An 11,708-nucleotide genomic window follows, 5' to 3' on the forward strand; every position below is an offset into this window, starting at 1 on the left:
AGGGCTCGTTGGGATGGGAGTGTGGTGAGGGGGCCATGTCTGGGTGCCCTTGCCAAGGTCGATGCATGTGGAGCAGATGTGGAGGGGATTTTTGATACCCAGGACATGCAGCCATCCTGGGCCAAGGCAGGAGAGACAGCAGCTGCCTGATTTGTCTCCTCCTGGGTAAAAACTGGGTTTGGCTGTGGCACCAGGGATACTTTGGGACACCCCTACTCTAGACCTAAGAGCAAGACAGGTGACTTGGTGCTGCTAAGGCAGTGGCAAGTCAAGGATTGCAGCACTGGGGAGATTGTGTGGACTTGCAAGTGTAGGAAGAGATAAATTAATATCTATTCTTCTTTTTCATGATGTTTTAGAAGGCTGGGAAAGATCCCTGCTACAAAAATCACACCACCTCTCATCTGAGAATCTGAATCCTTTCCAGAGACTGCACAGTGCACTGTGGAGCAGACATATGTTGCTACCTGATTAATTTTATCCTCAGGTCTTTGCTCTCCCCCAGAAACCTGAGAAACTCATTAAGAGGCAAATCTGGTTCTCGTGAAGGGATCCATCAGGAGAGCTGTTGGACTTTACTAAGAATTACTGAGTGCTGCTTTTAGCTGAGGAACTGAGCATGACAGGGGGGAGTCACGGGGCAGAGCAGCTGCCAGATTTGTTTGCTTAACATCAGCTTGCTGAGGCCTAAAGAAGCTCTGTGTGTACACAGATTCCTTCCATATTGTTCCACTTCTCTTGATATCTTTTCCATGGGTACAATACTGGGGGCATCACTACCCCAGCACAGGGGAACTGTTACAGAAAACAGCAAGACTGTCTCTGATAAACCCAGCAGAGCAGGTGGAGCACTGAGCACCACAGCAAAGTCTCAGTGTTTCCCCTGTATCTTTTTTCATCCCGTGGGCACAGGGGAGGCATTCATCACACGGGGTGTGCATCACATAAAGTTATTAAGCAGCTGTGGGAGCTGAGGTTTCCAGCTTCAGGTAAGCTACAAGACATTTACTACTGCTCCCAAGCTGCTGTGTAGTTGGTGAGAAGAGGACTGGCAAAGCATGGCCCCCAGGCTGGCATCTGGCCATCCTAGCCCAAAATTATGGCTGACATGAGTCTGCTAACTCCAGATGTGGCCATCCAGTACTGTTTTGGGTCTTGCTTTAGGAGGAGTTTGCCACGGTTGTTCCCTCCCCCTGCACACTCTTGGGAAAGAGCAGAGATGTGCATCCGCCACGTGTTTTTCATTGTGCACCCAAGGGAACCTTTCCTTGGATTGCTACACTTGGAATTGCTTTTCCCATTGACACCTGGGCAACAGGCACAGTGCCTGGAGGTGAGGGCGTCCCTAAGAAACAGCAAGGGATTGTTGGGAAAGCTGAAGTCATGTCGAAACAAGGGAAGGGGAAAGAACCTGAAACTTTGGCAGATTAATGTGAACAAAGCAGGCCAAGAAGTATCTTGAGAAACAACTAGGAAGGCAATACCAATCTCTGAAGCACTGGAAATACTTCAGGAGTCACAGATAATTGAGGCATACAGCAAGAATACTGGGGCAAAATCAGGTTAGAGCTAAAAAAAACAACATTAATGAGGTGCCTGGATGTGACTTGCTCAGAGAGGGTCCAGTACCTGGCATCCTGGTGAGGCTGCATCCTAAGAGGATCCATCTCAGGCTGATGGATGAAAAAATGTTACACAGCACAGAGACTGAGAGTAGCAATCCTTCAAACCTGGGTGACAGTCACTCAGATGTCAAGAGGAAACTCATCCAAGAAGGAGTACACTTCCTGTGGAATGCATTTTTTTCTTTCAAATCATCTTGTTATCAGAAAAATTCAAGGAGGTTCCAAGTGGGTATGGGAGGAGCTATAACCATCTGTAATCCAGCATTCAGTCTCATTAGTGTTGTATAAATTGTAATAAATGATGGAATTTATGAGAACACAAATAAATATTAGAGGAAAAAGCCCCCATGGGTTGTGTATGAGGAAATAATGTCGAGTTATCCCAGAGCACCTGCAGATGAGAGAACTTTGCAAAGGCATTCAGAAAGTTCCTTCACCACAGGCTTAAAGAAATCCACTTGAGGTTACCCTGAGAGACCATCAGGGATGTTTTTGCTGCTATGTATTGCTGCAGGTGCCCCAAAAAAGGGGGAAGGAAAGGCAGATGGCAAAGTTGGCTGATAATGGAAGTTACTCACAATGACTGCAGCCTGCAAGCAGTTGCAGAAGGGGTTGTGGTACTGAGGGACTGAGTCATAAAACACAAAATTCAAATGAAATATTAAGGAGAGGAATGTGGTTCACATTAGGAAGTGTTAGCAGTTCAGAATAGTTCTGGGGAGCAGTGTATCCACTGAGTGCTCAGTATCTGGTGGTTCCAAATGCTAATGGGGTGTGGGATGCTGCTGGGCAAGGTGAAGGAACCAAAACTGAGACTGATGGAGCCCTGGGGGGCCCAGATCTTCATGTCAGTGGTCAGTCTGTCCTGGGATCCCCATCCATACCCTCTGCCAGATGTTGAGACTGGAAAGGAGAAGGCTGTAGAAAGAGGGGGAAAGAGGGTGTTATAACCCTGTTGTTGCTGTCGCCAGGTGGGAAGCTCAGTCAGGTGTGCGCAGAGTGGCATTGAAGGCAGCCACCTCCCTGACACCCGTTAAATTACTTTCTTTCACTGGGACATCTTACCTCACCTCCCAGCTCACAGGCAGGTCAGAACAAGTGATGCTGCTGAAATCATCCGCGTGGGATTGAGTGGGGGGTGGGGAGCAGGAAGGAAGAAGGACTTGAGCTGGGAATTTAGGAGTGAGTTTTATACCTTGCTGCTTCCTGCTTGCTGAATCCCAGAGCCTCTGCCTCCCATCCCAGGATGGGATTCTCAGAGGGGTTCTGGCACCATGGATACTGGCTGCCACCTGGAGCTACCTGGGAAGACCTGAAGGAGTCTGCAGACACACACTACCCCCAGCCTCAGGACCTCCTGCTCAGCATCCCTGGTGCTCTGCTCTTGATCATTGCCCGATGCATCTTTGAAAGGTGAGTGCAGCAAACCTGGGTTCACCAGAGTCTGGCAGGGTCATTCCAGACTAATCCTTACCTGCTTCCTGGCCACTCCAAAGTGGACAGGGGATTGTCCCCTGGAATACTGATTCTGCTCTCTGGGCTGTATGGCCTTTACAAGGCAGCTCTTTGCCCTGGTGCCCAATTCTCTCAGGGGGATGCACTGCTGAGGGAAGGGAAATCCCACAGGAGTCCAAAGACCCAACAGCATCTCCAGTGGTTACACGTGTGGGAATGAGGCAGGTCCACAAAAAGAGGTGGATTCTGAGCTCTGGGCATGAGAAGGTAGGGCTGGCAGGGGCCAGAAATAACTGGGGTCATTAGGGCTTCCCTCAAAGATGCTGCATTTGCCTGGCTTCCCAGAAGTAATAAGATTTTAGAGTCCAGTGCCTCCCACTAGAGCCTTCCTGTGGTTTCCTGCAGGAATCAGTGTATCCCCATGGATCCAGCCTCTCCCTGTGGTCAGGAGCCCTGGGCACAGAGGACATGAGACACTCAGCCACTTTCAGGCTCCTCCCATGGCACAGTCTGGGCTGCTTGGGAAGGTTGTAAAGGGGATCAGCATGGAATCCAACCCTGAGAAATGCAGAAATCCTGGGGCCTGGGCAGCAGAATGAGTTGTTGTTATTTTGTAGTCATGGTTGATGTCTCCAATGCACATCCCTCCTCCCTCACCTTTGCTTTGGAGCTGTTGCATCACTCTCAAGCAAGAGGCAGATCTGACAGAGGTGATGGGCTCCAGGTGTGCCCCTGGAGCAGGGGGCTGGGTGTGGGTAGCACAGGACCTCTTGGGCTGTGTGTGAGCACCCAGGGCAGTGCTGGGTCCCTGTACAGCCGTGTACAGGACAAGGTGTTGTCAGGACTTGCTGGGTGTACACACATCCTCTCCTATCTCTTGCAGAACTGTAGCTCTGCCCTTGGGCAGGTGGTTGGGTGTGAGTGACAAGATGAGGCCCAAAGTTCAGCCCAATGCTACTCTGGAAGGTTTCTACGTCCTGCTGGGCAGGACTCCAAAGGAGGTGAGTGTCCCCATGTCCCAGTGTCCCAGTGTCCCCATGTCCCAGTGTCCCCGTGTCCCAGTGCCCCCATGTCCCAGTGTCCTTCAAGCCCAGCAGCAGTGTCTGTGCTGCAGCCCACCCAAAGCAGTCTCATGGGCCACCCCAGCTTGGATGGCCAACTAGAAGAGTTAGTCTTGGTTTTGTTTGTAGGTTTTGGGTTGGGAAAGAGAACATTAAAGCAAGGAAACAAAGCACATGGCCCCCCATCTGCTGCCTGCTAAACTTACCACAATGTGTTTCGAAGGAAAAAAATAGTCATACCACAGGAGAGAAAAAAGAATGTTCTTCCAAGGTAAATCACCTGTGTTCTCCTCACAGAACACAGCATTTGTGCTAGAACTGATCAAAAGCTGTAATCACAAATCTCATTGGAATCTTAATTGCTGCAGCTTCCTCTTCACATGCCCTGGACAACCTTATCTTACCCCTCCTTCCCAGGGAGGAAGATCCAGAAGCAGGAATCTCAGCATCACAGGATCACAGAATTACCTTGGTTGGGAAAGACCTTTGAGCTTATTGAGTCCAAACATTAACATCAAATTAACACTGATAAATCCTTAACTAAACCATCTCCCTAAGCAGGGATATTCCTTCCAGGGATGGTGACTCCACCACTGCTCTGATAACCTCTTCAGTGAAGAAGCTCTTCCCAACATCCAACCTAAACCTCCCCTGGCACACCTTGAGGCCATAACCTCTTGTCCCATCCCTTGTGACTTCATTAACAGAATAATCCCCTCCTCTTTATCACCTCCTCTCAGGGGGTTGCAGAGAGCCAGAAGAGCTTCATGCAGTTGGCCCCATCCCATGGATCCAGGTCCCTCTGCAGAGCTTCCAGCCCTCAGGAAAACTCCCACCCAACTCAGTGCCAGCTTCAGGGTGACAGAGGGTGCCCTCATCCAGGTCATCGATGGGGATAATAAGCAGAATAGGCCCTGGTGAGGAGCCCTGCAGGACACCCCTGGGGACCAGACCCCAACTGGACTGAGCTCCATCCACCGCAACTCTTTGGGCCCAGGTCATCTGTCTCACTGCTGAATGAATTTTAAAAAATATTTTTTGAGTTGAATTAGTTTGAAGATTTGTCAAATGAATTTTAAAATGCTCATAAGCTCATTTTTACATTTGTTTTAAGCAGTTTAGAAACCTTAAGGTGAGGCAGTTTTCTTGGGAACCATAAAGCAGAGCATGTTTGAAATGATGCTTTTGAGCCTGGAATGTGCAGTCACTCAAACAGCTGAATTTTTTTTCTGACATTACTGAGTGAACTATTTTCTTCTTTCTTCATTGTCACAAGCTAAATCTTCTTTTATCTTCAAGTTTTCTATCTGTAGCTGATAATTAGCAGTCAAAACTTCATCAGAGGTGGAAAAAAAAATAAGTATTTAGACTTATATAGCAAAGACATTGAACCCCACTGTGTAGAGCTGCCAACATTTAACCAGGCAGAGCCTGTGCTGACTTCTGAGCCTGCATTTGGATATTCCTGAACTGCAGTTTTCAAATGGCCAAAGCAACTTGGGATTTCAGAAATGCAAAATAAAGCTGCTATAATTTTTTTTTCAGAGAAAGGTGTTCTCAGGGGGACCCACAGGATACCCACGGGGACAGACAGCCCTAGGAAGGCTGAGTCCTGCTTCCCTTCTTCATTTTCCAGGAGGATCTGATTTCACTGGCCAAGCAAAGTGACCTCCCAGTCAAAAAGGTGCAGACCTGGTTCCGGCACCGTCGGGCCCAGGACCGACCCAGGGTGATGAAGAAATTCTGTGAGGCCAGGTGAGTGGGGTCAGCAGAGTTGATGGAGAATTCTGCTCAGCATCCCCATCCCCTGCTCTGTCCCATCCCCAGAGCCACCACTCAGCACCTTCACCCTTCCTTCCCACTTGGAAAAGTTCAAGTTGCCTGAAAAGAGTCCACTGGCCATGGTGCAGAGCAGATTCAGTTCCAGCTGCTGGAGGGATTTTGAGCAGCAATCCCATTTGCAGAATGGGGATTTTCTACTTTTCAAGTAGATCTTGAGACGAAATTAAAATTTTAAAATATTCTCAGCACAAACCATTGGGCATAAAATAAGGCCAGGCAGTGCAGCTAGGAGGCAGTGCAAGCCATGAACAGAGGGAGGCAAAAACTGAAAAACACCAGAAAGCACCAAATTCTTCATAGTGATCCTTTTCCCCAACCTATTTGCTCTCTCAGAAAATTTTCCTGCATCTCAGTAACACATGGAGGAAGAATGAAAAGAGGAGCCACAAAGCGTCTCAGTCAAAAGAACTCTGGTCCTCAGACTGGGGGTTCTACTCTCCCTCCTGCTCTGAAAAATAAGGTGCTCAGTGCTTGAATCCTGTTCTTATGCTTTTTAAAACTTACTCTCCTCCTGCAAGCTCATTCAGAGCTCCAGGTGGCAGCATTTCTGAGGACACTGATAAAAAGCCAGGAAAATGAAAGTGCCTTCCCCAGGCTGTGCTGTGCCAGCGTTTGCATTGGGTGCTCTACAAACTCCAACACAACAAAAGGAGAGAAACAGAGGCATCTCAGAGGTCAGGGCTGCCTCCTGATCAGGGCTGGAACACACCAGGAATTTCAGCTGGAGCAGAGCAGAACCTGAGTGGTGCTCAGATTTACCCCTGAGTGGTACCTGGGCCCTTCACAGCATCTCTGCCAACTGAGCTGAGGTCCTGCAGATCCCTGAGCCAACAAGGACAGATTACCCTGAGGGGTTTGCAGTGGGGAGCTTTTCCAAGTCTTAATTCCTTGGGGTTTTTTCTGTTTTAGCTGGAGATTTGCATTCTATTTCACCTCATTCTTCTCTGGCCTGGCTCTCCTGTATGATGTAAGTACCTGAGCAGGGTGATGCTGGGGAGTGGCACCTTCCAAGGGTTGCTCCTTCGTGGCAAATGAAGTGAATGCTGATTTCAAATGAACTGAAATGATTATTTCAAAGAGCCCACCCAAAGATCCAGTGTGGCCATGACTATAGGTCCAAAGCCAAAGGACAAATTCAGGGGCATGGAGCAGAACCATCCCCAATCCTGATCCAGCAGAACACTCCTCCCCTTCCCCAAGTGGCCCTGGCTGGGTGGCAGTGATGTCACCAAGGTGGTCTCTTGGTCTCAGATTCCCCACGGGTACCCATGCCCAGCCCTTGTCCTGGCTGTGGCTGCTGCCCACTCCATCTCAGGGCCTTCCAGGTGACATCCTGTGTGTTTACTAATGAGAAATGCATTTGCTCAGCCACTTTTTCCAAAGCTCAAAGGCAGATTGGACCTAGCACTGACACACTGACTTCTTGAAGTGCTTCTTGATGTGGTCATTCCAGGTCTATAAAGGGTTATGTGTTCTTACTGCTGCCTTCTCTCTGCACAGAAGCCCTGGTTTTGGGACCACACTGTGTGCTGGCTGAGATTTCCACAACAGGTGAGCATCAAGTACATGGAATCGTGGAATAATTCATAGTGTAAGGGGGACCTGGAGGTCTCCTGTCCAACCTCCTGCTCGCAGCACTCAGCTGCAATATCAGACCAGTTTGCTCAGGGCTTTCTCCAGTTTTCAAAACTTTCAAGGATGTAGGGAGCATGACCTCTCTGGGCAATCTATTCTGCTGGTTGATTTCCCTCAGGGTGAAAAAGTTTCTCCTTCCACCCCCTCTCACTTTACCTTCTGTCTGCTGTCTCTTATCCTCACGCTCTGGTGAGCAGCTTGGATCTGGCTTCTTGAGAAGCTCCACAGGAGAACAGACTCTGCTCTGAACATGTGAGCTTCTCTGAAACCCAAACCTGGCTGAAAGCAGCTCAGTGTGTGGGGTCACAAAAGGGACCCTTGGCCTCTCAAGGCAGGGGGGTTCCCCCCCCCGGTCCCTCCAGTCCCTTTGCAGACTGACCAGAGCTGGTCCTATCTTTGGACCAAGTCTGTCAGTGCCTCAGGAAACTGTTCAGTCATGGGGACCAGGAAAAATTGAGCTCTGACCAAAGCCTGCTGTCCCAGATGTGGATTGAGTGAAGTGATTTTTCCCAGGAAGACCCTTTCTTTCCCCTCTCCCAGGTCTAGGCAGAGCTCTGATGCTGCCTCTTGCTTCTCCCACAGCCTCTCCTGCCTGCACTCGGATGGTTCTACCTGCTGGAGCTCTCCTTCTACTGCTCACTGGTGGCAACTCTGCCTTTTGATGTGAAGAGGAAGGTGAGTGACAGCAGCACAACCATGACCCCTGTCTTGGTCAGCCCCTGTCCCCTCCCCTTCCCAGCTCCCCAGGATGGGAAGGACAAAGCCTGCAGGATGCTGGGGAGACCCTGGAGCACAGGAGCTCCCTTGCACTGAGTCCCACTGGTGTGCAGGGGAGATGCTGGGGCTGATGTGGTGTCCCCATACCCGGCCCAGGGACAGCTGCTGGGTGGCCATGGTGTCTTGGCCCTTCCCAGCTCTGCTCTCAGGTGCTGCCCACCCCAGAGGGCTGTGAGAAGGATCCTGTAGATATCCATGGGGCTTCTGCAGCAGGGGATGAGGTGAATGCCTGTGGATCCACCTCTGCCCTCACCTGGTTCTGCAGCAGAGACTGCCCAGAGCTCTGCCCTTCAGCTGCACAACCCATCCTGTTGTCTGATGGCCCCATCTCTCCTCAGAAAACTTCGCTTTTTTCCCCAGAGATGAGCTCTGCACAGCTCTCACCAAGTATGGCCCAGGTCCCAGAGGACCCCTAGAAAATGTATTAAAATCACCAGCACTGCAACAGGCTTTGCAGACAGGTCAGTTATTGGACACCTGCAATGCTCCCCTGAAAAGCAGGAATCCTCTGCCTGGCGCTGATGCTCCCTGGGCCAAAGCCAAAGCCAGAGCTGCCCTTCCCAAGCCCTTCCCAGACCACCCAGGAATCATCTCCTACCCAGACTTTGCCTTTTTGCACAGACAGGTTTGTCCATGCAGGCATAAACTCCTCAGCAAGGTCCTTCTCTCTTCCCATGAGGCGTGCGAGAAGGCACGTTTCCCACCTGCAGTATCCCCAGAATATTTCCATGGCTCCATCTCCATGGGCAGCACAAGGAAATTGAAGAGCTGCCTCTGTTAGGGATGGTGAACAGGACCTGCCCCAAGCCACAGGCAATCCACTGTCGCGACAAAAATTACTGTCAGGACAAAAAACTCCTCAACACACAGTGAAGGGGCCTGGGAAGACAAGATGGAGTGTTGAGGAAAGAACTTTGGGCAGATTTATGAGAAATGGGTAAAATCTGTCTTCTAGCATGTGTACACCTATGTGTATTTCACTGGTATTTATCCAGGTATAATCATAATCTGGACATCACGCTGCTCATTCTTGGGGTTGTGCAGGACCTCAGAGTCCACAGAGTGTAGCAGTAATGCTTGATGGAGGTTTTTGTCTCCATAGTGAGGCAGCAGCATCCAGAAACAGATGCTGCCAAATAAAGGGAAAACTAACACACCTTCTCTCTTCTCCTGTCAGGACTTTAAGGAACAGATCATCCACCACATTGCCACCATCACCCTGATCTTTGTCTCCTACTGTGCCAACCTGACCCGCTTTGGGGTGATAGTCATGGTGGTCCATGATGCCTCTGATTATATTTTAGAGGTGAGTTACCCCAAAAGGTCTGTGGGGAGCAGTGGGAACTGAGTTCCTAACTCCATACCCTGTACAGATGTGGTGGGCCACGTGTCCTGTAGAGTTAATGCACTCCAGTATCAGATTTACTGCTCCTGTGGGAAGGAAGGGGACTGGGGACACAGGGACTGGGACAGACACCCACAAGCCTGGCAACCCTTACAGGATGTGAGGTGACCCATGTCCCCTCCATCCCCTTGAAGAGCACGTGGTACTCCTGGTGATTTGTCTCTCTTGCAGCTTGCCAAGATGCTCCATTACATGAAGTGGAAGGGGGTCTGTGAAGCAGTCTTTCTTGTTTTTGCTGTGGTTTTCATCATCTCCAGGCTTCTCATCTTCCCATTAATGTGAGTTGCATTTTAATGTTCTTTGAACATCAGTGTTAGGCACTATGTGAGCTTCCCCAGTGCTGAGGGGAGGAAATGCAGGGAAGAGAACAATACAGGTGAGCTCAAAGATTAATCCAACTGGAAGTGAGGAATCTAAGAAAAGATAAAGAAAAAGGATTCTGATTGTCTCTCCCTCTTTCCCACAGCACATACTATTACTTTGTGACAAAATTTCAGTTGTTCCTCATAATCTGTCTGATAAACATTTTCCTGATGATCCTGCAGTTGTTACACATCTTCTGGTCTTATCTCATCATCCAGATGATTGTCTGTGTCATCCTCCAGGGTCAGGTAGGAGATGTTTTCTGTCTCCTCAACTCAGGAAGAAACCATGAGATCCAGGGTGACTCTAGGGATGGGGAGGGTGGAACAGGACTGTCCAACAAACAGCTCAGGAGCTTCTGAAGTCACCTGCTGGGGTTTTTAGGTGGCTTTGCTCACTTCCAGTTTGCAGCCGTGTCCCAGTGACACAAGAGCCACCCGTGGTCCTTCGTCCCCACTGCCTTGCAGCTCCTCAGTGGACAGGTTGGGATAGTGGGGACTTCTTAGGGTGCTTCAAGTGGAGTAAGGCAGGAGTAATCAGGTTAAGCCTGTGTGTTTGCACCTCTGAGTTTTGGGTGCATTTAACAGGCTTTTGATGCCTGGCAGTTTGTCCAAGGATCACTGGAAGGAACTTTGTCCTCAGAGGTGGCATTTCCCTGGCCTGCCTTGCAGATGGCATCTTGGTAGCCTCTGTCTGGATTTATGAAGATTTTGGGGATCTGTGGCCAGAGAAACACCCATCACACTACTGGGGTTATGCCTTCTGCTTACTTTGAACTACCCCTCCATTGAAGATAGATAAATTAAGAAGAAAAAAACAGTTTTTCTGGAGAAAATGATTGACCAGACTCTCATCATCTGGGCAGATGATTGCAAAATGTGGCAACCAGTCCATCTGCTGACCTGCCCAGCTTCAGCAGTTATAAACTGTCCAGGAAAACAGGCAGGATATATGCAGAATAAATACTAACTTAGGACACATTACAAGAACATTTTTAGGGTTCAAAAGCAAGGTGAAGCCATAAAGCCAACTTCCCCCTGGAGGGACATTTTCAGCCCTGCCTTTAGGGATGTGCTCACAGCTCTTACTTTAATTTTAGCTGCCAGTTTAACCCCCGAGTGCTGACCATAAAAACAGGAGTGGTCCCCTCTGAGACAGATAATGGCACAGATTTGGCAGCTCGTTGGAATTGTCTGTGTCTCCTACAGAAAAGAAAAGATGCCAGAAGTGACACCGAGGAAAGTGACAGAAGCGAAGCAGAGGATCTGGCAAAGACTGAAGAGTGACCCAGAGCTCAGAACACCCCGAGGGGCAGAACCCTAAAAACAAGGAGGCTGAACAGACAGGGCCACAGGTGGCTTCTTCTTTCTCTGCCTGGGGCACCACCCAATGTGGAGATGGAAGTGAATTTCATTAAAGCAGTTAAGTCCCTTTAGATGTTTTCTTCACTTCTCCTGTTGGGAATATTTTTTCCTACTGGTCTGTGATCATTTATCCAGGAAAAAACAGATCTACCAACCTGGGAGACAGTAGATGAGGGGGCTG

General features: G+C 49.4%; 1 protein-coding gene across 2 annotated transcripts; it reads left to right on the plus strand.

The window, feature by feature from the left end:
• Positions 1–2,020: 2,020 nt before the first annotated feature.
• Positions 2,021–11,499, plus strand: LOC139788071 (ceramide synthase 4-like). 2 transcript variants are annotated; one of them, XM_071727628.1, is made up of 10 exons: positions 2,022–3,038; positions 3,964–4,081; positions 5,778–5,896; positions 6,893–6,950; positions 7,484–7,534; positions 8,201–8,293; positions 9,573–9,701; positions 9,972–10,078; positions 10,267–10,411; positions 11,372–11,499. In XM_071727628.1, the coding sequence occupies exons 1-10, from the start codon at positions 2,872–2,874 to the stop codon at positions 11,447–11,449; spliced, it is 1,065 nt and encodes a 354-aa protein (XP_071583729.1). In that variant the 5' UTR covers positions 2,022–2,871; the 3' UTR covers positions 11,450–11,499. The 2 variants fall into 2 exon arrangements, with proteins under 2 accessions (XP_071583730.1, XP_071583729.1); XM_071727629.1 differs by lacking the exon at positions 11,372–11,499 and having other exon boundaries at positions 2,021–3,038; positions 10,346–10,411.
• Positions 11,500–11,708: the final 209 nt, after the last annotated feature.

The sequence above is a fragment of the Heliangelus exortis genome, chromosome 28 (genome assembly GCF_036169615.1).
Source record: "Heliangelus exortis chromosome 28, bHelExo1.hap1, whole genome shotgun sequence".
Taxonomy (NCBI): domain Eukaryota; kingdom Metazoa; phylum Chordata; class Aves; order Apodiformes; family Trochilidae; genus Heliangelus; species Heliangelus exortis.

What these genes read in the sequence shown, in the direction of transcription:
- LOC139788071 (XM_071727628.1), top strand. Translation starts at nt 2,872, where the DNA reads ATGGGATTCTCAGAGGGGTTCTGGCACCATGGATACTGGCTGCCACCT. An exon ending in GCCTGGCTCTCCTGTATGAT is followed by an intron (nt 6,951 to 7,483) that starts GTAAGTACCTGA and finishes CTCTCTGCACAG; the next exon opens with AAGCCCTGGTTTTGGGACCA. An exon ending in CTTTTGATGTGAAGAGGAAG is followed by an intron (nt 8,294 to 9,572) that starts GTGAGTGACAGC and finishes TTCTCCTGTCAG; the next exon opens with GACTTTAAGGAACAGATCAT.